General features: G+C 29.0%; 1 protein-coding gene across 1 annotated transcript in view; it reads right to left on the bottom strand.

The window, feature by feature from the left end:
* Nucleotides 1-23,504, bottom strand: part of LOC107447456 (corticotropin-releasing factor-binding protein) — a 74,450-nt gene that overhangs the window by 7,792 nt on the left and 43,154 nt on the right. The window contains exons 2-6 of the mRNA XM_016062376.3: nt 18,487-18,559; nt 10,553-10,713; nt 7,388-7,598; nt 7,048-7,229; nt 449-557 (exon numbers count right to left, since the gene is read on the bottom strand). Coding sequence (XP_015917862.2) covers nt 449-557; nt 7,048-7,229; nt 7,388-7,598; nt 10,553-10,713; nt 18,487-18,559 — 736 coding nt within the window. The remainder of the gene's footprint in view (nt 1-448; nt 558-7,047; nt 7,230-7,387; nt 7,599-10,552; nt 10,714-18,486; nt 18,560-23,504) is intronic.

Here is a 23,504-nt window from a genome sequence, read left to right as displayed (position 1 = left end):
ATAATTTGCTTGACCTCATCCTCTTCCAGTTCTGTCCCACTTGTATGAATCACTTTTTATCATGGCTTGTTTGGTAGTGGTTACAATTTGAACTCAGTTTTGTAGTTCTGAAGCTTAATTTTTTTCACTTGCGGCTGCTCAGTTACCAATTCTTGGCGACAACTTTCTTGAAGGTACTGATGCAGAATAACAAAAAAAACAATTACACAATTTCTAAATTAAAAAAACAGAAAAACAAAAACTTACCGTCTCCTTATATACCCTAAACAGTTCAAATTCCTAATGGTAATTACTTAAAAAAATATTGTTTATTAACAGATGAGCGTAAAAATCAGAATTTTAAAAAAAAATGAATATATATATAGTAATTCTCACTATCTCATCACTTTGAAACAGTAGTTTTAATTTCAAATGTGTTAAAAAGAGTTTTTAAAAAAACTTAACTTACTAGGCAGAGATCGCATTCCACAATAGTCGACAGCCACTTTCATAAGATTAGGATCCAAACCATCTCCTCCTCGAATTTCAACGTAATCATGAATTCCTCGTTTCCGGCACTAAAATAAAAATTAAGCATATTTCGAATTTTAGTAATTCAGAATTAATATATTATTAAAAAGAAGCAAATAAGATATAGGACCAACAAATAATCATGTAGTAATAAGACATTCATTAGAAGGTCATTACTGACGTTAGTATATTTACACTGTAAAAAATTCCAGAATTCAGATTAGGGAATAAAGTAACGTCACACTTTGTACCAGTACATTTTTTACAGCAAAGTCCCTTTTTAACGTAAATTTTTACGTAAGAAACAATCTGATAATCTGATATGCCTTAATTTTTAGAGAAATATTTAATGCAAAATCGTTGAATCACTGTAATTAAATAAATATAACAGTAAAAATTACGGTATAAAATTTTACGGTAAAAATGGATTTTTTTGCTTTTTACGGATGCGGCATACAGTATACCAGTACCTTGTGCCATAATTTCATCCACAATTGTTCACAGTATGCATAATGATGTCTTAATGGTTCAAAAAACTTTACATTAAGGAATCATTTGTCAATATTAAAGTATTCAGGGAAAGAAGCGAACAAAAATTAGTTAAATAAATGACATGTAAGTAAAACTAGTAAGAGCCGCTAGTTTAGCATTTTATTTTTAAAAACAAAATTTAAATTATTCATGCAAAAAAAATTTTACGTGTTAGAGTCTTAAAGAGATTCGCAAAAAAAAATTTCGTAACGTCAAAACTATCACGGAATTGTCATTACAAAATAAATTTAAATGCTATTAAATTTGTTAATTAACATTAAATTTATAATACTCCATTAAAACCAGTTTAACATTCGTTTTCTAAATATAAATCAATTTTGAATAAAAGTTCCTAACTCTAACACAAAGAAAAGCCATGTGTACTTTTTCAGATGTAACATAAATTATTTGCGAATAATTATGCAGTATTAGAGAACAAGTCCATTCCTCTCTTTTTCTTTTCTATGTGTCAAGGGATAAAAGAATTAACTATAAATAAAAGTTTTATTATATGTTAAAATGTCTTTCACTACCAAGATAATTTTAAAAATTATCAACACGTTTTCTCACTTTTGCTTAAGAAACCACTAAATAGCAATGCATAAAATAAATAGTTCAGTAATTCATGTTTAAAGAAAATATCTAATTCTTGGAAATAATTACAAATAAAAGAAATCCTTTTTTGCTCTCTAATTTTATTACCTGCCCAGAATTCAATTATGAACTATAAAAACTTTAAGGCAATCATCTGATATTAGACAATGATTAATTATAATTCAATTTTATTGCGTAAGAATTTTTTATTTCTTTGCTTCGTTATTTCTAGAATTAGCTAAATTTAGTTAATTGTCTTTGTAGAAGAATAATCTTATTATTTACAAGGTACGTTTAATATTTTTATGCAATTGCAAAATTTCAATATTTTATATTTAAGGAAATAGCTATCAGAAATTTGATTTTAGTGTTTATTAAAACTCGAAATTACATAAATTATATTGCCTTCCAGATTTAAAATTATTAAACTAGGAGACAAAATATGTGGTTTCAAATTTTAACAAATTCATTGACTGTTGGAAGTTAGAATAAGATTTCGCTAACAGTTTTATTGTTATTTCATTATATCGTAAATTACTCATACACTTAATTGCACAAATTATTTGTCCTCAAATTTTAACGTATATTATTTTTCAGTCATATAAATTCGCTAGTCCAAACACTTTATTTGAATGAAAAAAAATTTATTATCAAACAATTTGCGTCTTGGCGCTCAGTAATAGGCAGCTTTCAGATATGAAACCTATTACATTTTTTACTAATTAAAAAATAATGATCTTAATGATGATGTTAATAATTTGAAAAGAAACACGTTGGCTCTGAGGATAGAGCGTTCGTGGGGACCCAGGTTTGAATCACAGCAATGTCCGGTTGATGCGAATTCTGCTACCGAACGATACGAATTCAAATTCTGATACACCGACCACAGTGCTGACATAAAATTTCCCCAACGGTAATGGGTTCATGAGTTAGAACCTCATTACTTTTTTTTTGCATTTCCCACCTGTGGAATGACCTTTCATCATACAGGCATCTGAAGGGCAGATTTGTTGACCATTCTTACAGGGGCACCATATTAAGTGGGCCAACATACAGAGACAGGACAGATAGTACAGAGAATGAAACAACATCCATGACTTGTCCAGAATAGAACCTCATTACAGTCGGGATAAGTCTGCGAAGATTTCCTACTTTTAATCTCCACAAATGCTGGTAAGATCCACCACTAAGTTCTCTGTGAAGGCTAGTTTGTTCCAATGCTTCATCCAAGAGTTTTCTTGTACTTTAAATTGGATATAAAATTACAAGGCTACGAGGTTGAACGTAGATAAAACTCAAAATCGGGTCCGTTGTTCAACAACGGTAATAAAATAAAATTATTTGAAAAAAAGTAGAGCCCTTGCATATGGCGGTTCAAGCAATCTATAGCTCAAATTAAGTTAGAAAAAAGAAGATGAGAGAATAAATAGGAAAATAGGGCCAAATCAAATAGGGAAAATGGGCTCAACACTAAAATTAGTCAAAATCGATAATCTTCACGCGAATTACTCCTCAATATTTTCAGCAGTTTTTATTTTAATAAACGAAGAAAAATCATAGTTATTGATTTAAACTGTGTTCATTTAAAGCTAACAGTTACTGTTAATGTAATTCACTTTATCTTATACTGTAATTTGAATAATTTAAATATCCCTGGCAAATAGAAGTCACATCGCAGATTTAGTTACCTTAACTCACCTTAATTCATATTTATGGTGAATATTCATAAACCAACGAACTATATCAATTATTGAAATGAGTAGGATAATCAGAAACCCATTCAATTTCATTACCAAATCATTCGAACGAATGTTATACGATATACTCATTATAATTATTCAAGTTCGAATGTTCTCTAATTATATCCGAATGAATGTGTTTGTATTAATTAGAAAATTAATACGACTCCGTTTTAGGGTTACAGATGTGAAAATTAAATAGTAATTTACGTGCTTATAGCTTAACTACTTTTGAATAGCTCATATAGTTATTATACAACTAGTTGAATACCCGTTCTTCATAGCGGGTGAAAAAATAAATAATCTTTAAACCGCTATTAATCAACACTGTGAAATCGTGCACAAAACTGTAAAACAAATACCGACACAATTATTTAAGCTAAAACAATTAGAATTTTTACATTTTATTACTAGATTTTAAATATTATTATTTATTATTAGTATTATGTTATGAGATTAAGTCAAATATATTTTTAGAAGTTCATCCCATCTGAAAAAAATAATTGTATTCAATATCATTTGGCATAATGCCATTGCTCGGGATCAACTCCTCAGTTAATAATTTTCACCGGTAGTTTTCCCTTCTGTTAGACTATATAAACACAGTTCCACAATATGTGCTTATGATAGGTGTCTCGGTACCAATATTATTATACTTAGTACCTATTAAGAACACCAATTAATATAATATCAGTAGTACCAATTACTAAAATTAATTTAGCATCATTGGTGTCAATAATAATGAACGATTTCTAATGGTCTTTCTAGATGAATAAGTACCTTTTCTCCATTATTTTAACTTTTTAGTATAAAATTAATTTTCATTCCAACTTGTACCAATTACTGAAATTAATTAATTGTAATTCTCGAAAATAATTATTAACGTCACTATTACTTTTATAATAATTTTTGGCGAACAAGCTAATATAGGTTTTTTAATTATTTTTGCGAACGAACTAATATTGGTAATTATTTCGAAGGTCGTAAAAAATTGCCAAATTACTATTGGCGCGATTGCTGCTTAATTAATCATGATATTAAATATTGCTGCCATTGCCATTATAAGTACTTTAGTAATGGGAACCTATCATACTAATATAAGTGCTTAATGTATTTATTGTGGTAATAAGTTTTTACCGTTCTCTAAAGCTGATAAGTACCCATCGTCACCATACTACACATTTATGGCATTTAATACATTATCTTTATATTATTATTATTTGTTGTATTTTTTCTGTGTGGCTTAACACTATTATATTTACCATAGTCTGAGTTAGAAGCTCAACTCACCAAATGAAAGTTTAATTATATGGTAAAATTTGAACTGATATTGTGAATTTACCACAATTTTCCCACGGCTTAAAAGATAATTATGAATATATATTATTAGTTATTGTTGAGTTTCCATTATTTCAGTTTATAGAAACCCTCCCTAATTAACGCGTAAATATTAATGTAAGAAACACGATGATTCATATACCCTTTAGAATACTAGAGCGCATGAATTAAGGAGGCCGACACGTCCGCCATTTCGGAGCAAAAACTTTCATCAAGGCTGAAGAGCTACATATTTGGCAACTTATAGCTAAAAGCGACGCCAATCTAAATTAGGATAATTCCTAAAGAAAAAGCTTGTTTGCGTACATCGATTTACTTTGTTTTTCGGAAATCTCAATTTTTTGCTACCATCCTTCCTATTTACTTTAAGTTGGTATTCTACAAAAATGGACATGCAAGAAAACGTGAAATACTGTTTTATATTGTCATAACTAAATTAAACCACATTAAACGATTCAGAGTTTAAATATTTGGCAAACATACTCCCATTAAACTTTTCCACAACAGAAACTAATCATTTCAGAAATTTATCGCAGGAATTTTTTTTAAAAAAAATAAACATTTATAGATCTAAAAACGTATGAAAGATCGCATATTAAATAGATTTCTTATTATTAATGCAAACAAACCGTTTGAACTTTAAGCGATATATTAGAAGTAACTAAAATTTTAAATGAGCCAGGATTAAAAGGATAACTATTTTATAGACGTATTAGTGAATCAAAATGAAGCACAATTAGAAACAGGTAAATATTTATTTTTAACAAAACAGAAGGAATTACTTGAACGTTAAAACAAAATTTGGCGATTCTGAGAGAAGTTTGGTGAATACTTATTCAGCCAATCTCTTGCCTTTATTTATTGGATTTTTGCACATGAACACTTAAAATTATTAAATGTTGTTTAAAAGTCATATTTTAATAAATATTTACTTGATAAATTTAATTTTCTATGAAAATTCTTATATTTAATATATAGTTATAATTGAACAATTCAAGTAACCCATAAAAGTTGTTTGCTTATTCATTTTTAAAGAAACATACTACATACTGTATACTGCATACATAAGTAAATAAATTATAAATAAATGAGTATTTTCTCACATAAGCGAGCTCCACCTCCAGACTGCGAATTATGTCTTCCTCAATTTATTACCCATTTCTTCTTTCTTTCGAGATCTGATGGAAATCTTAACATTAGAAAACCTTTCTTCTTAAACTGTTCACCCAATTCATAGATGCACAATTACCCATATAAATAATTTTAAGTGTCTAAACGGGCTTCAAACTCTCATGCGAATGCTAACACAACGTAACTAGCGAACTTGTTTGCTCCATAATGGCGGACGGTCCAGCTCCCACTATAAGCGAGCCTTAAGACGAGTTCGGTGACGTCATCACCATACGTCATGAATTCGGTTACTTTAATTTTACTTATGATTACCTAGCATAGGAAACCAAGGATAAATAATTCATGAAAACGCGTGATAAGACTGCTTTTGGATTGATTAAAGTTGCAAGCTATAAAAATCTTATAATTTAAAATATTTGACAAATCCTGTGAGAGAAATCCTTTGAGATGTAACGAGCGAGCCAGTGGTCGGGGAGCGTTTTAAATTAGTCAGTTAGGTCCACAGTGTTTTCGTACCTATGTTCACCAAGAGACAATGATTTGGTTCTTCTTTGTTCTTTGCTCATGTGATTTTTATACTCAATAAGAATGGAGAACTGTCATAATTTTTTATAATTTATAAGGAAAAAAATAACTTATTGAAGCGCTTTCAGCCATTAGTTTCTTCATATGTCAATATGAATAATTGCTTATCACAATTTTTTTATGGAAATTATTGTTCTCTATCATGATTAAGCACCTGAGCTAAAATTATCTCTCTTAGTTTCCACAGAACGGAAAACGTGAAGTTAGCTGGAAATAATACCAGATTAAAATGCATGAGGAAATTTGCCATGAATACCATGCATAATTCAAATTAATCTCAATGAATGTTTCACCAAAAAGCTCTTGAATGTGTTTGAAAGCTTTGAATAATGTAATTTAAAAAAATTGTAACTTCTGTTTTTTCGATTATCAACAATAAAATTCAATAAATGCAAAAATGCACATCATTAGACTTTCTAAGGCTATATGAAAAGCGAATTATTCCATGAAAATTAATTTCCAACTATCTTTCATAAAAGGAAAATAAAAATTCCCATTTCTTCATAAGCTGATCAAAATAAAAATGCGTTGCAAAACCAATTAACTAGTTTATCAAGTTTTAAATGAAACTTTAAAATAAATACGAGATAAAATAGAACTAATGAAATGAATTTATTACCTTTGTAAGTAATCCAGTTTCAATATCCAATGTTTTTTGAGGCCATCCACTTTGTACGCCAACTGATGTTGCCAATATATTTACACTCAAAGGAAAAATGACAGATATACTACAATTCGATTTCCGGTTGTAGTTTCTCAGAGTATATGTACCCTGAGGATCTTGTAGAACAGCGTTACAAGCTAAATAAATATTTAAAAAATTCCCTTAACATAAACATTACAACTACATTTACATTTTTTTTTAAATTGAAGAAGTATTTAATGTTAGTTATTTTGAATACACTGATACGATAACAATTTTAAAAAATTTTCTAGTGTAGGAAAAGGAAGATGCTTACGTTTAGGATTGGAATGAAACTTGACATGGACAGAAAAGCCTTGACCCTTCGCAGGTATTCGAAATTCTATTAGACCAACGTTTTGGGACGTCTTGAAATTTCTTCTAGGTTTCATTTTACCACAGAACTCTATAAATCTGTTTTCAGCTCGTACAGGGTGATCTTCTGGACTGGGAAAGAACTGACCATTCAGCTCCCAGCCATCTATAACCTAAGAAATTAAAAACAAGTTTTGTAACATGTCTGTTAATAGTTTGTCACGATTTGTTTTACTTCATAATAAAATTCCAGAATGAATTCACAATTTTACGAGAACCAAATAGAACCAATGGATAAAAGTAAAAAATAGCTATACGAATATTTTTTTATTGAAAAACTGGATAATTAGAATCTAAAAAAAGCATTAATGCTACGAGAGCATGAGTCATGTAAGATAAAAATTCAGATAGAACCAATGGATAGAAGTAAGAAGCTGATATAACGAATATTTGTAATGTAAATACTACGTTATAAGAATCTAAATGAAATCATTAATGCTACGAGAGTATGAGTCATGTAAAATGAAAATTCAGATAGAACCAATGGATAGAAGTAAAAAGCTGCTATAACGAATATTTGTTATGTAAATACTACGTAATAAGAATCCAAATTAAATAATTAATGCTACGAGAGTGTGAGTCATGTAAAATAAAAATTCAGATATAACCAATGGATAGGAGTAAAAAGCTGCTATAACGAATATTTGTTATGTAAATACTACGTAATAAGAATCTAAATTAAATAATTAATGCTACGAGAGTATGAGTCATGTAAAATAAAAATTCAGATAGAAGCAATGGATAGGAGTAAAAAACTGCTACAACGAATATTTGATGCGTAAATACTGCGTAATAAGAATCTAGAAATCATTAATGCTACGAGAGTATGAGTCATGTAAAATAAAAATTCAGATGGAACCAATGGATATGAGTAAAAAAAGTGATAACGCACAATTTTCTATATAATTACCACGCAATGCGATTCGAAAGGAAATTAGCAATGCTTCAAGAATACAAAATAGTTAAACTGAAAAAGCAAATAAAATAAAAAATATATGAAAGATAATTGAATGGTCAAACTTCCGAAAGTGGATGGTAATCGATGACTTATTGATTTCTTGACAGAAAATGGTCACGTTCTTCGTGTCCAAATTTAAGATTAAGTCTCTAGAAGCTAATATAAGCCAGACTAAATTAAAAAATTTGAAAACTCAATTTTGATTTTTTTTTTTAATTTAATCATATTAAGTTAAAATTTACGACACACACATAAGCAAAAACATTCTAAACAAATATTCTGATATGTTATTAGTGTAAAGAAATAGAAAAGGTTGAAAACAAAGGTTGTAGAAAGGTTGAAAACTATTTTAGCAAAAGAGGTGAAGAATTTATTTCAAAATATGTTCTCGTTAGCTAATACAATAATACGAATTAAATAAAATAACGCTTTCAACTTAGTAGACTTTTGTTATCTATGTTTGTTTTTTTTTGTAATGAAATAACTATCAAATGATGAAGAATCTCCGAAATAATAGTTTTATGTATTACAATATATTCATTTTAAGCAAATGCAAATAATATTTCAAAATATACTTCACTTTACTGGCCGAAAATTATCTGTTCTACACATTACCTCCCATTTGAGAACTACCCATTGTAACAAAGCAAACTTCTTAAATAACCGTTAATCTCTTGTTTGAAACTTTTGCAATTATTTTTATTTGATGAAATTTAAGATCCTCTTTCAAACTAAACCACAAATTTTCATTTGAAAGCAGATTTATATCCTTATGTAATTACATTTTGATTTCAGAGAACAAATATTACTTGAATTGAAAGAAGATTTCAAATGAAATCTGAAGACTTAAGTTGTTATTCCTTAAACTTTTCACAGCATTTTGTAACAGTTTCTTTCTGCTAGAAAGATTTTACAGCAAAGCACTGTTCAAGTTTTCTTAAGATTTCAGAATTTTTACGTCTACAAATTAAATGTTTAGTTTATATTTTTAAGAAAGTATGGAATTTTGAAATTGATAAAATAATAGATAGATTACAGTGAACTAAATAGCAGTTTCTCACTGAAAAACAAAATACTCCAAAAGATGGTTGTTTTAATTTATATCCGATTTATTTACATGCTTTTATAATTAAATATAAAATTAAATTCTTAAAAATTAATTTATCGTCTCTGTTATGGTATAAGAGATAAGACTGCAAATTTTAGAACAACTATTGAAATTTCTGTAACCATTTTTATAAATATTTCTGTATTTTGTGTATGTATTACTTAATGTTTCCTTTTAGTAAACTGCAAACATAATTTTGTTAAATATTCCAAAAGGGCATACTAGGGTATCAATAATTGAACAATGAGTAAAGTTTCTGTTACCATTTTCATAAATAGATTTGCTTTTAGTAAATGTTTAATTTAATTGTGCCTAATGTTTCCTTTCAGTCAACGGTGAACATATTAATTTTTAAGGATTCTTAACGTATATCCTAGGAAGTTAATTAAATAATAACTAGTAAATTTCCCTTGACCATTTTTATTAATGGCTATGTATTGTATAGATGTTTATTTTAATAGTACCTGATGTTTCTTGTTAGTCAACTGCAAACTTAATTAAGTTGAGGTATATGTCAGATTAATTAAGGTAAAAGTATATGTCAGATTATCAATTATAAAACAACCAGTAAAATTTATGTAACCATTTTTATAAAAAGATATGTAGGTTGTAAATGCTTAATTTAGTGGTACCTAATGTTTCCCATTAGTCAACTGCAAACACAATTTTCAAGGATTAAGCGAATATACTAGGATGTTAATTACAGAACCACTAGTAAAATTCCCGTAACCATTTTTATAAATATATATGCAATTTACTATAACTTAATAATTTTTGTATGGATTTTAAAATTATATGTTAGGAGTTAATAATAGAATAACTAGTAAAATTCCTGTAACCTAATTTTAAGACATACTAAAAATGCTTAATTTTATTTTAATTTGAAATAATTTAAGTTTTGAATTAAATAAAAATAAAAATTATGAGTGTCAATATAATAATAAATCTAATTTATGTCGTAAATAACTATTTGTATTATGATAATATTGAAACTGGCTTACACTAAGCAAACCTCCTTTGGTACAAGAAATATCAAATGATTGAAATTCAAACTCCACTTGCTTGTCTGCTTCAGCTATCATGTACAGACCACATACTTGTTCTCCTGTACCAGGAGAATTAAATGTATAAATGCCTTCTTCAGACTTCACAAAGATGCAAGCTGAAAAATAAAATGGAATACTTAAAAAGTTATTTCAAAGGGATTCTTATTTTCATTTTATACACACTTCACGTAACTTTCATGTACTTTGCTCTCTTTATGTTAATCAACTTAACCAAAGTTCATTTACATACAGTGTAATACAAAGTACAGTGTTTGAAGTAGTAAAATCATTTTTCAAATATCGAAAGTAGTAACAGGGTCAATCAAACATTATCTATTACAAAGGTCTAATTATCTATTATAAAGGCTTAAAAGGAGCTTGTTGTAATAGTTAAATCTAGACTGAGAAAAAGTTATGGCTTAAACTACCAGAATATGGTAAAATGTAAATGTTTTGGACTCTATGAGAACACCAAAAAGTTGGTAGTTTTTACCGAAACGCTTTGGAAGAAAATTTGGTAAAACTAACAATAAAATGCTTCTATAAATATGATAAAATTTGGTAAATGTGGTAACAATTGGTAATTTTATACCGTTATATCTTAGACCATTTATTCAGTTAAATGTATCTTTCAGTTTTGTATTTTTTGCTAAATGCGTGGATTAAGAATTATAATTTTTAAAAACAAAATTTCCAGTTAACCGTTACCATAAAGCAAATATTGCCAAATGCTGTGATTTAAATATTGAATATTTTAGCCTTCTTTAAAAGAATCATGCGTTTTACCAGAATTGATTTTACCATACAGTATGGTAATTTCACTAGATTTTTCTCCTTTTAATTGATATATTTTTAGTATAATCTTGTCGGAATTTCACAAAAGCGAGAAAAAAAATACATCAACACTACTTACTTATAATCGGAGGAAACTACGCAGAAAATCCGAAGTTATATTTTTTTATAAATTTAATGCTAAATAACGCATAAAAGAATAACTATAACAGAATTTAGCTTGAAAGATATACTTATTACAGAACAATTTGACGATATAGGGAAGGCATTTTGTAATGCGACCTAGTATTTCAAGTCTGAATGATCACCTTAGCAAAGAAACATACGCACTTCCCTGCAGACAACAAGTTAAGGGTTCTATCCTCTCTGTTGCCACATATACCTCTTAACCCTACTCAATGGTAGGGTGCACGTAATGAACTTACAAAATATGAAATTGGGTTTCCTTTATATGGTATTTCGCTTAATAAAGTTTCTCTTGTATTGATAATGCGTTAAGCATGGACCATTTACCCAAATTAGTGTCTTATAATTGATATCTAAGCGGTAATAATGAAAAAAAATATAATAAATTTGCAGAGGCGAGCCGTGATGACTCAGGGAATAGAGCGTTCGCCTTCCAATGAGGTGAACCGGGTTCGAATCCCAGCTATGGCTAGTCGATGTGAATTCCGCATCCAGCTTTCACAAACCACAGTGCTGACGTTAAGCATCCTAAGTGGTAGAAGAATCATGGGTTAAAGTTGTCTTGCCGTCTGTCAAACCGTGGGAGGTTTTCGAAGTTTTTCTCTCCATGTAACTCAAATGCTGGTTAGTTCCATCAAAAAGTCCTCTTTGGAGGCAAATTTCTCCCAATACTTGATCCAGGAGTTCCCTCGTCTTCTGGATTGAGTTCAAAACTACAAGGCTACGGAGTTGAACATTAGTAGTCGTAAGCCCGAAAATTGGGTCCGCTGTTCAACGACGGTTATAGAACAAAAATAAAATATAGGAGGGCAAATTCACTATAGTATTCACTTTCAAGCGTATAACTGTTTTTAAGTTCAAGCTTGATTCTTTTAAGACTTATATTGATTAGAAACACTAATACAACCATTGACATAAATTTTTTTAAGTAAACTAGAATAGAAAAATTGGGTAAAATGTTTAAGAAACCAAGTTTAACCAAGTTTGTCTTAATTTTAGCAAATGGTTTTCTCACATTTTGCATATGAATGACGCTCAATATGGAATGATACCAAATTTCGGGATGATTATAAATAACTAATGCTAATAGGGATAACTATCGTTTCATATTACACAAATATTATAGACAAGACAAATATTTCAGATTATGAAAGATAAAAATATGCTAATTAATTATAGTCACTTTTACAGTAAAATTTTATTTAAAATAGATATTGATTTATATTCATTAAAAAAATATTCATTAATATTCATAAAAAAAATTTTCATTTATATTCATTAATATAAAATAAGTATTCCATTAACATGAAAAAAAACCTCATCCTTTTTTTTGGAAGAAAACAAAACTAACACATTCATGTAAGTTCAATCATTAGTATTCCGTAGAATCATAATAATAAATCAACATTAACTTATGAAGTTTATAAACTAGATAAAAAGTGAAAATGAGCTATGTGGCAACGAAATTCCTTTCCCGTAAAGGAACAAGTGCAAAAATTAATTTCTTTTTTTCAAATATTAAAATATAGTCACTTTTATACGTTTACATTTGATAAGTGCTATTTTTAAGAGTTTTAATTTTTAAAAATGCCTGAAGAATCTTCAAAAAAAAATAATCTTATCTTTTCTTATCTCATCTTAAGAATTTTATCCTTTTTTAAGGAAGTTTACCCAATCTTTACTTTTTTTAGGTATATACAAATCTAACCATGACCCCCAGGTACTCCAATCGCCAGTCTTATTTTTTCAATTGTTTGTTTTTCTTTTTGTTGTTGTTGTATATAATGATATTTGGGCTGGTCAAGCTCGCCAGTCATCGGTCTTCTGCGAAGTGCCTTCCGTTTAATGAGAGAGCACCGTAAAGGTGAAAGTACATCTTGACGCAGAACCCCACGGATAGATGACAGCACCACTCATTCGTGAGACCACTTCCTCAATTTAGTCATAGATCTGAAAGGAAGAAAATTTTCTCCAGACGCCTTTACTTATGATACTGGTCAGCTACCGATCACTGGACTTTCGATCCCACAGTCTTTACAAGCACGTACTTGGCATGTATTCGGTGGGTTTTTGCAGAGTTGAGGATCGAATCTCTGCCCATTCGGACTGGAGTTTGATTCACTAACCACTCTACCACGGCCTTTTTTTTTCTTTTTTGAAACCAAACGCTATGTGAGCTTACTAGGAGTACTTGAGTAACTAAAATGATTTAAGTTTGAGACAATTACGGCACTAGTGTCATCAAACTTCATATCTGATCCACTTTGATTTTAATGGTAGTATATTCTAAAATTCGAATGAAAAATGGAAGTTTAAAATTCATTTAGTTTCAAACAAATTTTAGAAAAAATAAAAAAGGTTTAGTCGATTATTATATAAGTTACTCTCTTCATAACTATTTTAGAAACGAAAAATTATTGAATATAAAATTATATTTGTACTTTTTTCCTGAATTTTACTTAAGAATTTAATAGTTATTTTACTTTTCTGCCAATTTCACTTAACTATTTCCCTAAAGAAGTTAAATCAGTTAGATATTTTTGAAATGTTAATTTAATTAAGCATGACGTAAAATATTTATGACACTCCGTTGGGCAATTGTTTGTCCAATTCCTAATTAGAGTTTCACTAAATCACCTGTTATTCTCAGATCTCTGCTTCCAAGACTACCTTAGCTGTAAATTTAAGCATTTATTAGAGATGATTCCTAGAGGAGTATAACTTGATTTTACTCCGGCAGAATATTTAATAGCTCTAATCGATTCCGAAAACTCCGAATTCTTGTGGCTTGAAATTAGATGAAGGCGTAAATAAACTAATTCATGTCATCTTTAATTTCAGACATTAGCCTTAAATGCTCGTTTAAAGAGTTATAACTTCCATTGCGACTTCAACATTTTATAAGGGCATTGTGTTATTTGTTTTTCAAAGCTATCTAAATTCTGATAAATACTAAATTGATATATGTGTACACTGCTCGCTATGCTTACCAACTACCAGAACTGCTTCCACAGTTTCTTTCGGATTGCTTTCTCTCTATCGCGAATTTGAATTCTCTTCTCTCGCTCATTGAAAAATTTTGTTTTTTAGTTACTCTCTCTCCATCGTGAATTTGAGTTCTCTTCTCTCGTTCATTCAATATTTTTATATTTTAGTTGCTCTCTCTTTATCGTGAATTTAAGTTCGCTTCTCGCGCTCATTCAATATTTTTGTATTTTAGTTGCTGTCTCTCTATCGTGAATTTGAGTTCTCTTCTCTCGTTCGTTGAATATTTTTATAGTTTAGTTGCTCTCTCTTTATCTTGAATTTAAGTTCTCTTCTCGCGCTCATTGAATAATTTTGTACTTTAGTTGCTTTCTCTATCGCGAATTTGAATTCTCCTCTCTCGCTCATTGAATATTTTCGTATTTTAGTTGCTCTCTCTCTATCGTGAATTTGAGTTCTCCTAGCTCGTTCATTGAATATTTTTATGTTTTAGTTGCTCTCTCTTTATCGTGAATTTAAGTTCTCTTCTCGCGCTCATTAAATAATTTTGTTTTTTAGTTGCTTTCTCTATCGCGAATTTGAATTCTTTTCTTTCGCTCATTGAAAATTTTTGCATTTTAGTTGTTCTCTCTCTATCGTGAATTTGAGTTTTCTTCGCTCGCTCATTGAATATTTTTGTATTTTAGTTTAGCTTTGTATGTATGCTAGCAATCTATTAAAATGCTGAAAATAAGTTCTAAAAATATGAAGCATATATATCCTCTGAAACCTTTGATTTATATACAAACATTTTGGTACAATTGCATATTCCAGAGACGTAAAAACCTATTTCCACGTTATGTAGGTAAGTAAAAAATATATACTTTAAAAATGCTTGTAGAACAGATTACGAAAATTATTAAATTTAATTGGCGTCGTTAATGCACTGCTATAGTACATTTTTTGAGGTTTCTTATAATACAAATGAACTTAAAAAGTTATAACTTCCATTGCGACTTCAAAAGGGCATTGTGTTATTTGTTTTTCAAAGCTATCTTAATTCTGATAAATAATAAGTTGATTAATGTGTGTACTAGGGATTCACATACTACTCACTATGAATGACAACTACCAGAACTGCTTCAACATTTTTTTTTCGGATTACTTTGTAATTTGAGTTCTCTTCGCTCGCTAATTGAATTTTTCTTTTAGTTTAGGTTTGTACGTATGCTAGCAATCTATTAAAATGAAGTTCTAAAAATATGAAACATATATATATCCTGGGAAACCTCTGATTTATATACAAACATTTCGGAACTATTACATATTCCAGAGACGTAAAAACCTATTTCCATAGTATGTATGTAAGTAAAATATATATATACTTTAAAAATGCTTGTAGAACAGATTACGATAATTATTAAATTTAATTGGCATCAATAATGCACTGCTATAGTACGTTTTTTGGCTTTTTTTCAAGTTTCTTATAACACGAATGAACTTAAAAACTTTGATGCAGCAAACGCTTCTAAAAAAGATTTACATAAAAACATAAATAAAAGGATGAGCTTTCTTTCTTACAGTATTTCTCTTAATTATCTTTTTACAAAAGATGAAAAATCTTATGCTTTCTGAATTTCTCGCTTTAGAAATATTGCAAAACTTATTGAATTTTTATTTATGCAACTGTGCAAATGTTTCTTTGGAAATTCGTAAATTGATACCAAATAATCTATTTTCTAGAAAAAAATGATGTTTACGTTTTGTATCTAATACTTATTATAAAACTTGATTCTCGAAATCCATCAACTATTCTTCGATATCAATGCACTCAATTCAAAGGATATGTTTATTTAAAGAAATAAAGTTTACAAACTTTTTCGAATAAAATTTCAATTGCAGTTTTCTTTTTCTTAAGAAATCTGTTTACATTGTCCGTTTCACGAGAAGGTAATTTTACATTTTCGATGAAAGATGCTAGTGTTTTTTTTATTAATATTATTTATATAATTTTTCAACTTTCTGAGACTGATGAATCCCGTTTATAAAGAATAAACTTTATTGATTATTTATTCTCTCTGAGAAATGGAAAGGTAAATGGTTTTGACATTTATTATTGTAGTTTTTTCGTTTGTTTAAATTAATATAAGGACGTTAAAGTAAGATTTTTCAATGCAATATTAAATAATATTTACTTATTGAATTTTTTCACTTGATTACCGTATATTTTGTAAAATGTTGTCTAATACATTTTAAAAATATGCCGACCAGACTGTGTTGGGTCAGGGAACTGGCCTCGCATCAGAAAGGTTCTGGGTTCGAATCCCGGACATGGAGGTTTTTTCAATCTCTGTAATATCTGTCCTTTACTGTAGGAGCAACGTTGGCCCATCTAATGTGGTGCCCCTGAATTAGTGGCCAACAAATCTGCCCTTATACTCTTGAATTCTCGAATGTAAACACAGGTGGGCATTAGAAAAAAAAAACATTTAACAAATATGTTGAACCAGAAAAAGCTAGTAAAGTTAAGCGAATGTAATATTTTTTTGAATTGAGTAAACTAAAATGTACAACTGACTGGCATGGTATTACAATAAATTGTTTAACATTTAATCTTCATGGCATATTTCAATGAATTAGATAAAGATTTCATAAATAATGAAAAACTTACAAAATTATGTGTTTAAGTGGATTAAAGAGGAGAAAATAATTTTGTTTTTGTATGACCTGAAGTGAAAAACGTACGTGGCATCAAATTCGAATGACTTTAGGACAGAGAGAATTTGTTGTAGGGCCTTTGGTTTTGTTTTAGTTCTGATAAAAATTAAGTTATTTTTTTCCCTTTTATTCACTTGAAAAACACAGTTCTTAACATTTCTAATGTATTAATTTCTTATTTTAGTTTTGTGTCTGTTTAATTTGCTTTGGTCGTAAATTACACAAAATAGAGTTTGATGATATATATTCTTTTTGTCAGTAAAATGTTGATAAATGTTTATTGTGGGTAATAATACAATAATAATATGCTAGACAATAATGCAAATTCAAAACTTTAGTAACCTAATGAGTGAAGCTTAAGAAAATAACCTAAAACAATAAAACCTTTGTTGTCATTAGTACAAAGCTTATATTAGTAGTATATTTGTAGCAGTGCACATTTGTAGCATTTAGCTCCTTAGTGTATATTTGTAGCAGTTAGGTAGATATTTGGAAATGTATTATTGCCAGACACAGAGCTAGGCAAAAATGTAAGTTCAAAACTTTATTAACCTAACGAATGAAACTTATTTGCAGAGGAGCTTAAACTTACTTACAGCGGAGAGGAAACTTATTTACAGAGGATTTACAGAGGAGCAGTTGAAATTTAATCACTTTAGCTAGTTGGAAAAAAGTGTGAAGCTATTTGACAAAAAAAAGAAAAGAAAAGATAGAAAATGTGTAGTAGTTAGGTAGACAACTGAATTTGCAATATTACCTGGCACGAAGTCAGGCAATGATATAAATTCAAAACTTTCATAACCTAACAATTGAAACTCAAACGGATATTATAAAAAAAAGTAAAACTTTTATTGTCATTAGTTGAAGAACAGCATTTTAAATTTAACCACTCTAATTAGTTGGAAAAATGTTTGAGACCATTTGGAAAAAAATCTAAAGTACGTTTATAGCAGCTTGGTAGATATTTCCATTTATATCATTGCCTGGCACGGAACTTGAATAAATAGTCCATTAGATTGTCAAAACGCAGTTGGAACTTTGATTGCAAAATCTCACCCTTGTTATAGAGAGAGTTATTTGATAGAGAAGTTAATAAAAGCGTAGGGAGAAAGATAGGTTAACAATATTTCGATAAAATATAATGACTTTGCATATTGCCTAATACTTTAATTGTATTTGATTTTATTATTATGAACTTTGGTTTCATTTTGCAATATCAATATACTCACTTCCTGTTTCATCCAATTCTAGTTGAACATTTTCAAGTAGATTCATTTCTTCTTCTAATTGAGCTTCATCAAACTAAAATAGAAAAAAGACGAAAGTAGTAAACAGACACATTTTGTTGTCGATAAACTAATTAAATGATGGTTTTGAAATTAATAGCACTTGTTTCAATTGTTGCTTTTGTGGCGATTTTCTCGATTATGAAAAAAACAGCTTGAATTTTGAAAAAAAATTCATTAAAATGTTTTTTTTATTTGTAATTTAAGTTATTCCTTAAAGTGGACCTAATTCATATTAATTATATTATACTCGTTATCTTCTACACTGCGCAAAATATTGTAAAATCATGACAATTACCTATAGCACTTTAAACATATGATACATAAAATACAAAAGTCCTTTTACAAAGTACCCTGAAAATGACGAGTTTATTTTTCTAAAGAGTTCAGGCAACCACTCATTATTTTTTTTTATTTCCGTTTCGCAGAACGAATTTAAGTGGATTTTTCTTTTAAGTATTCATTTTAAAAGTATTCTTTTTCAAAGAAGAAGTACTATTTTTAAGGAATTGGAAGAAAACATTTATTATTATTTTGTTAACTATTTAAGGGTTTTATGCGATTATTAAATATTTGTTAAAAATGTCTCGAATAATAAATATTATAATTGTATATCATGATAGTCAACAAAATGCAAAATTTTTTCGAGGTATACAAGTTATTTCAAATAAGTTGATCCTAGATTAATCAGGATTGTTGGGAAATGTCTCTTCCCGATTAAGTGAGTATCCCAATTAATAGAATTCATGCAAATTTCGCTTTTAAAAAAATTTAAAGTATTGAAGAAAATGAAAAAAAAAATTTATACAATAAAATAGCAATGATTTTATTAATACTTAAAGAAAAGAAAGAACCTAAATTTTAATGTTATATTTAGGTTTAAAACTACTTGTAATACGATAAAGAAAAAAAAAGAAAGGTAGTTTACTGTTTTTTGATGAAAGAAATAAAGATAGAATTGTGAAAGTACTTGTAATACGATACAGAAAAAGAAAATAGAAGGGTAGTTTACTGTTTTTTGATGGAAGAAATAAAGGAAGAATTGTGAAGGTAGTGGTTATCTCAGATTATACTCTAGCCATTTTCTTTTGAGGGAGGTGGTTTTTCGGTTTATGAAGAGTCAACAGTATTAATTCATTTAGTTCGTTCCCGGGCTGTGGCTGAAAGGCAGTAGAGTGGCTAAGACCCAGGAGAATGCTTTAGTGCGGAAAAATTGCGTATTGTAATAAGAATAAAAACGTCATAAAAGTTTGTAAAAAATTTTAAGATCTTCCTTTTGCCCATTTCACTGAAAATCAATAAAAACTTGAAAATTTGTTTAATTTGTCTAAAGCTTTTGAAATAAACTCACTTTAGTTTTTTTAAATTTTTTTATGGCTTTCAGAACCTAAATAAGTTAAATTCTGATCAATGATTTAATTTTTGGTTTATCTTAAGTAATTTTATTCGGTAAGCTACAGAATCATGTTTAACAAGAAATCTTTGAAAATCACTGTAAATATCATACCACACAAAAACATTGGATAGTTGAACGGGTAGTTTATAGATGGAGCTGGACATGCAACCACGTTCATTATTAGTTCCTGAATTTGGGCATGTCTTTCATGATCTTTAAGTCGAACTTTTGTTGATTGTGCGCAAGACCACACTGATAAGAAATTCGATTAATACTCCAGGTGAGCAATCGAGTCTTTAAAACTGGAGGAACTTAAATTGTTTACTGGAAGAAAAAGATTTTAAATACGAATTTATCTGTAGACTGCTTTTTTTTTGGATAATAAGGTAAAACTATCAAATTGTTAAAGTTTGAATTAAGGAGTTTATCGAATTAAATAATTAATTTTCTATGCATGGAATCAACAGTATAAAAAAGAAATCCACTGTCAAGAGCGATAACTTTAAGGTAAAGGAACTCTTCGTTGAGGTTGTTATTAGTCGAACAAATTTCAGAATCACGATAAGGGTTCTAAGGACAGCTAATTTTCGATTAAAGAGATGAAAGGAAAGGTTATAAGGAGGAATGAAATTGCAAACGGTTTCCGATTAATAGCAGTGGGCAATTAAACACAATTATGAGCAATGAAAACATCTGAGAAAGTTAAAGTTTTTGTTCACACGTGAATTGAATGAAAGGTTCAATATAATCGTAATGTATTATAATTCAATAATATAAATTTTATTTTAAATTAATATTTGAATAAAAAACAACAAGTGTTTAATATATTTTAATAGTAACGTAAAGATAAGATGTAATCTTGTGATAATATAAAAAGAAAAAAAGGACCAAGGAAAATCGTAAGTCGTTTGATTGTTTATTATAACCGGCATTAAACAGTCGAACCAATTTTGAGCTGACTACAATCAATGTTCAACTTCGTAGCCTTGTACTTTTGAACTCAACTCAGAAAACAAGAGAATTCCTAGATCACGCATCGAGACAAACTAATCTTCATGGAAGACTTTTTGATAAAACCTACCCGGCATTAGCGTTACACGAAACCATGTAATCTCCTATGGTTAGCCTAACGGTAAAGGAATTCGAACCCATGATCCGTCTACCACTGAGGATATTTTACGTCGGCAATATGGTCGATGCGAGTCAGAAACAGAATTCGTAACAACCAGACACATCTGGTTTTGGAACCTCACTCATTGGGAGGCAAACACTCTATCCCCTAAGCCAGCGCGACTGTTCATCGCTTGTTTGTGCGAATAAAATGAAAGAAGAAGACAAAATAATACATCCCGTTATTGAAGTTCCAACGTCAAGCGCATCACTGTAAAAATATTTCTCANATAATGTTCTATGTAAAATATTAATAATTAGGTGATATTATACAGCATTATTGTTTTCACGCAGCAGAAACTGGTTTGCATTTGTTTACGTTCGTGTATCAATTGGGGTTAACATTGTCATGCAATACGTTAAAAATAAATACAAATATGAAGTATATAAAAAATTTCCGGAATAAAAATCCATTACATGTATGCTTAAATATAAAAGTATTGCATATACACTTAAGCAAAACATTCAATTATTAAAACAATACAGTACGTCTAATAATTTGGTCTAATTATTATAGATAATATACTAATATTATACCTGATATAATAAATATTCTATATTTATGCAATATATCGTCGAAATTATATTGTATATCGTCTAATTTAACCAATTGATACACGAACATTAACAAGTACCATCCGGTTTCTGTCGAGAAGAAACAATAAAGCTGTGTACACTTCACCAATTCTTAATTATTAGGTGATACACCTAATAATTAAGATTTTACTAAGAATCTTATAGCGCGTCTATTAATTTGTCCAAGGGACTGTATAATAAATGGTCTTAATGCATTTATGCACACGGTAAATCGAAATTCATAAATAACTGGTTAAAATCGTCTGATTTTACTGTTTTATGCATGAAAAGAGTACAAGAGCAATGTCCGGTTCTTGCACTAATCGAAGCAGTTATATTGTCTACAGTCAAAGATGCAACTACATAAAAGAAAAGAAAAATTTGACTACCTCAATTTTGCACCACGCTTAGCATTTTTTTTTATCAACTCGTAATTAATAAAAAATCCTTATTTAACTTTTGTGTTAAAAATACTCCAATTGATATTAATTTCACACAAAAAATTTTCGTGCAATACTTAAATTGATTTGATTAAATGTGAATTTTTACTCAATCGGGTCTGTTTGCTTGTTTGTATTTTATCTCTAAGGGTTCTATGTATGGACACTAATATTATAAAATATAATTTCGAAAAATTTATTATGATAGACAATAAGTTAATATTTAACCACGTTGTCTTAAGCGCCTTGATGAAATTCGGTGTGAAATTTACAATTCCACGTTATTTTGCAAATGGTACAAAATTACAATTCACTATTAAGACATAAACAGATAAATGAGCTTATTTGTTTCTATCTTCTCTTCGAATTGCCGACGAGCAATTGAATCAATTCTTGTTACAATTTGAACGCCCAAATGAAACTCGTATTTTCATCTCGAGACTTGGATGTGTGAAGCCTTTGAATAGCTGCGGTTATTGTCTTGGAGAGATGAAATTCTCAGAGACAAAACGTTTCCTGGGAACAACGAACTCGTAATTTTGCCGTGCTGAGATTGTTATTTCAAATCAATACCTTCATAAGATTTGTGTATAAATAACTCTGACTCACGGAGCTTTCAGAATAAATCATTTTATTCTGATGTATACAGTCTGTTTAGTTTGAAATAAAAATATATAAAAAAGGAAATTTCATAAATTCTCGAATAAACAAATTATAATACTCTAATTTTTTTCATTCAACTAAAAATTATATCGGGTATTCTATGTCGCATATGTGCTTTGATTTTTAATACAATTTCAATTTCCTTATTAAACATTTTACAAAAGTTATCATCTAGTTGTAATAGTAAGTATATATTGTTTTCTGTTATTGTCAATACTAGTGAACGAGATAGGGAAGATGGGGGCTACTTAGGACATGGGGCTAAAGTGAACATCTAGAAAAACTTTTTTATTTATTGATCAAACCTCCATTGTTAGATATCGTAAATTGGAAACACTTGTGTTCACTTTCATGTGCAGTTGATAATGGATAATCACGCTGCGAATACTTTAGGAGAAAATTGCAAAAGAAGAGATTTTAGGGTACAAAATAAGAACAAACTCGTATACAAAGATAACTTTTTTTGTATAAATGAAAGAGTGCGTCTTATAAAATTATAATTCAAAAAAATATTGAGTACATCTTTCAAAATGGAAATAAGCAATCAAGTCGTTCAAAATGGAAATAAACAATCAAGTTTTAATTTTTAAAAAAATACTAGATGAGTTCAAAATGTTGATTACACTATTAAAATAGGTTTCTCAAAATTGGGCATAAAATGTTTCAAAATAACTTCCAAACAAATGATAGTCGATTTTGAAAACCCCATGTTTTCA

The sequence above is a fragment of the Parasteatoda tepidariorum genome, chromosome 4 (genome assembly GCF_043381705.1).
Source record: "Parasteatoda tepidariorum isolate YZ-2023 chromosome 4, CAS_Ptep_4.0, whole genome shotgun sequence".
NCBI classification, from domain to species: Eukaryota; Metazoa; Arthropoda; class Arachnida; order Araneae; family Theridiidae; genus Parasteatoda; species Parasteatoda tepidariorum.
This window is presented reverse-complemented; position numbering and strand designations above follow the sequence as displayed.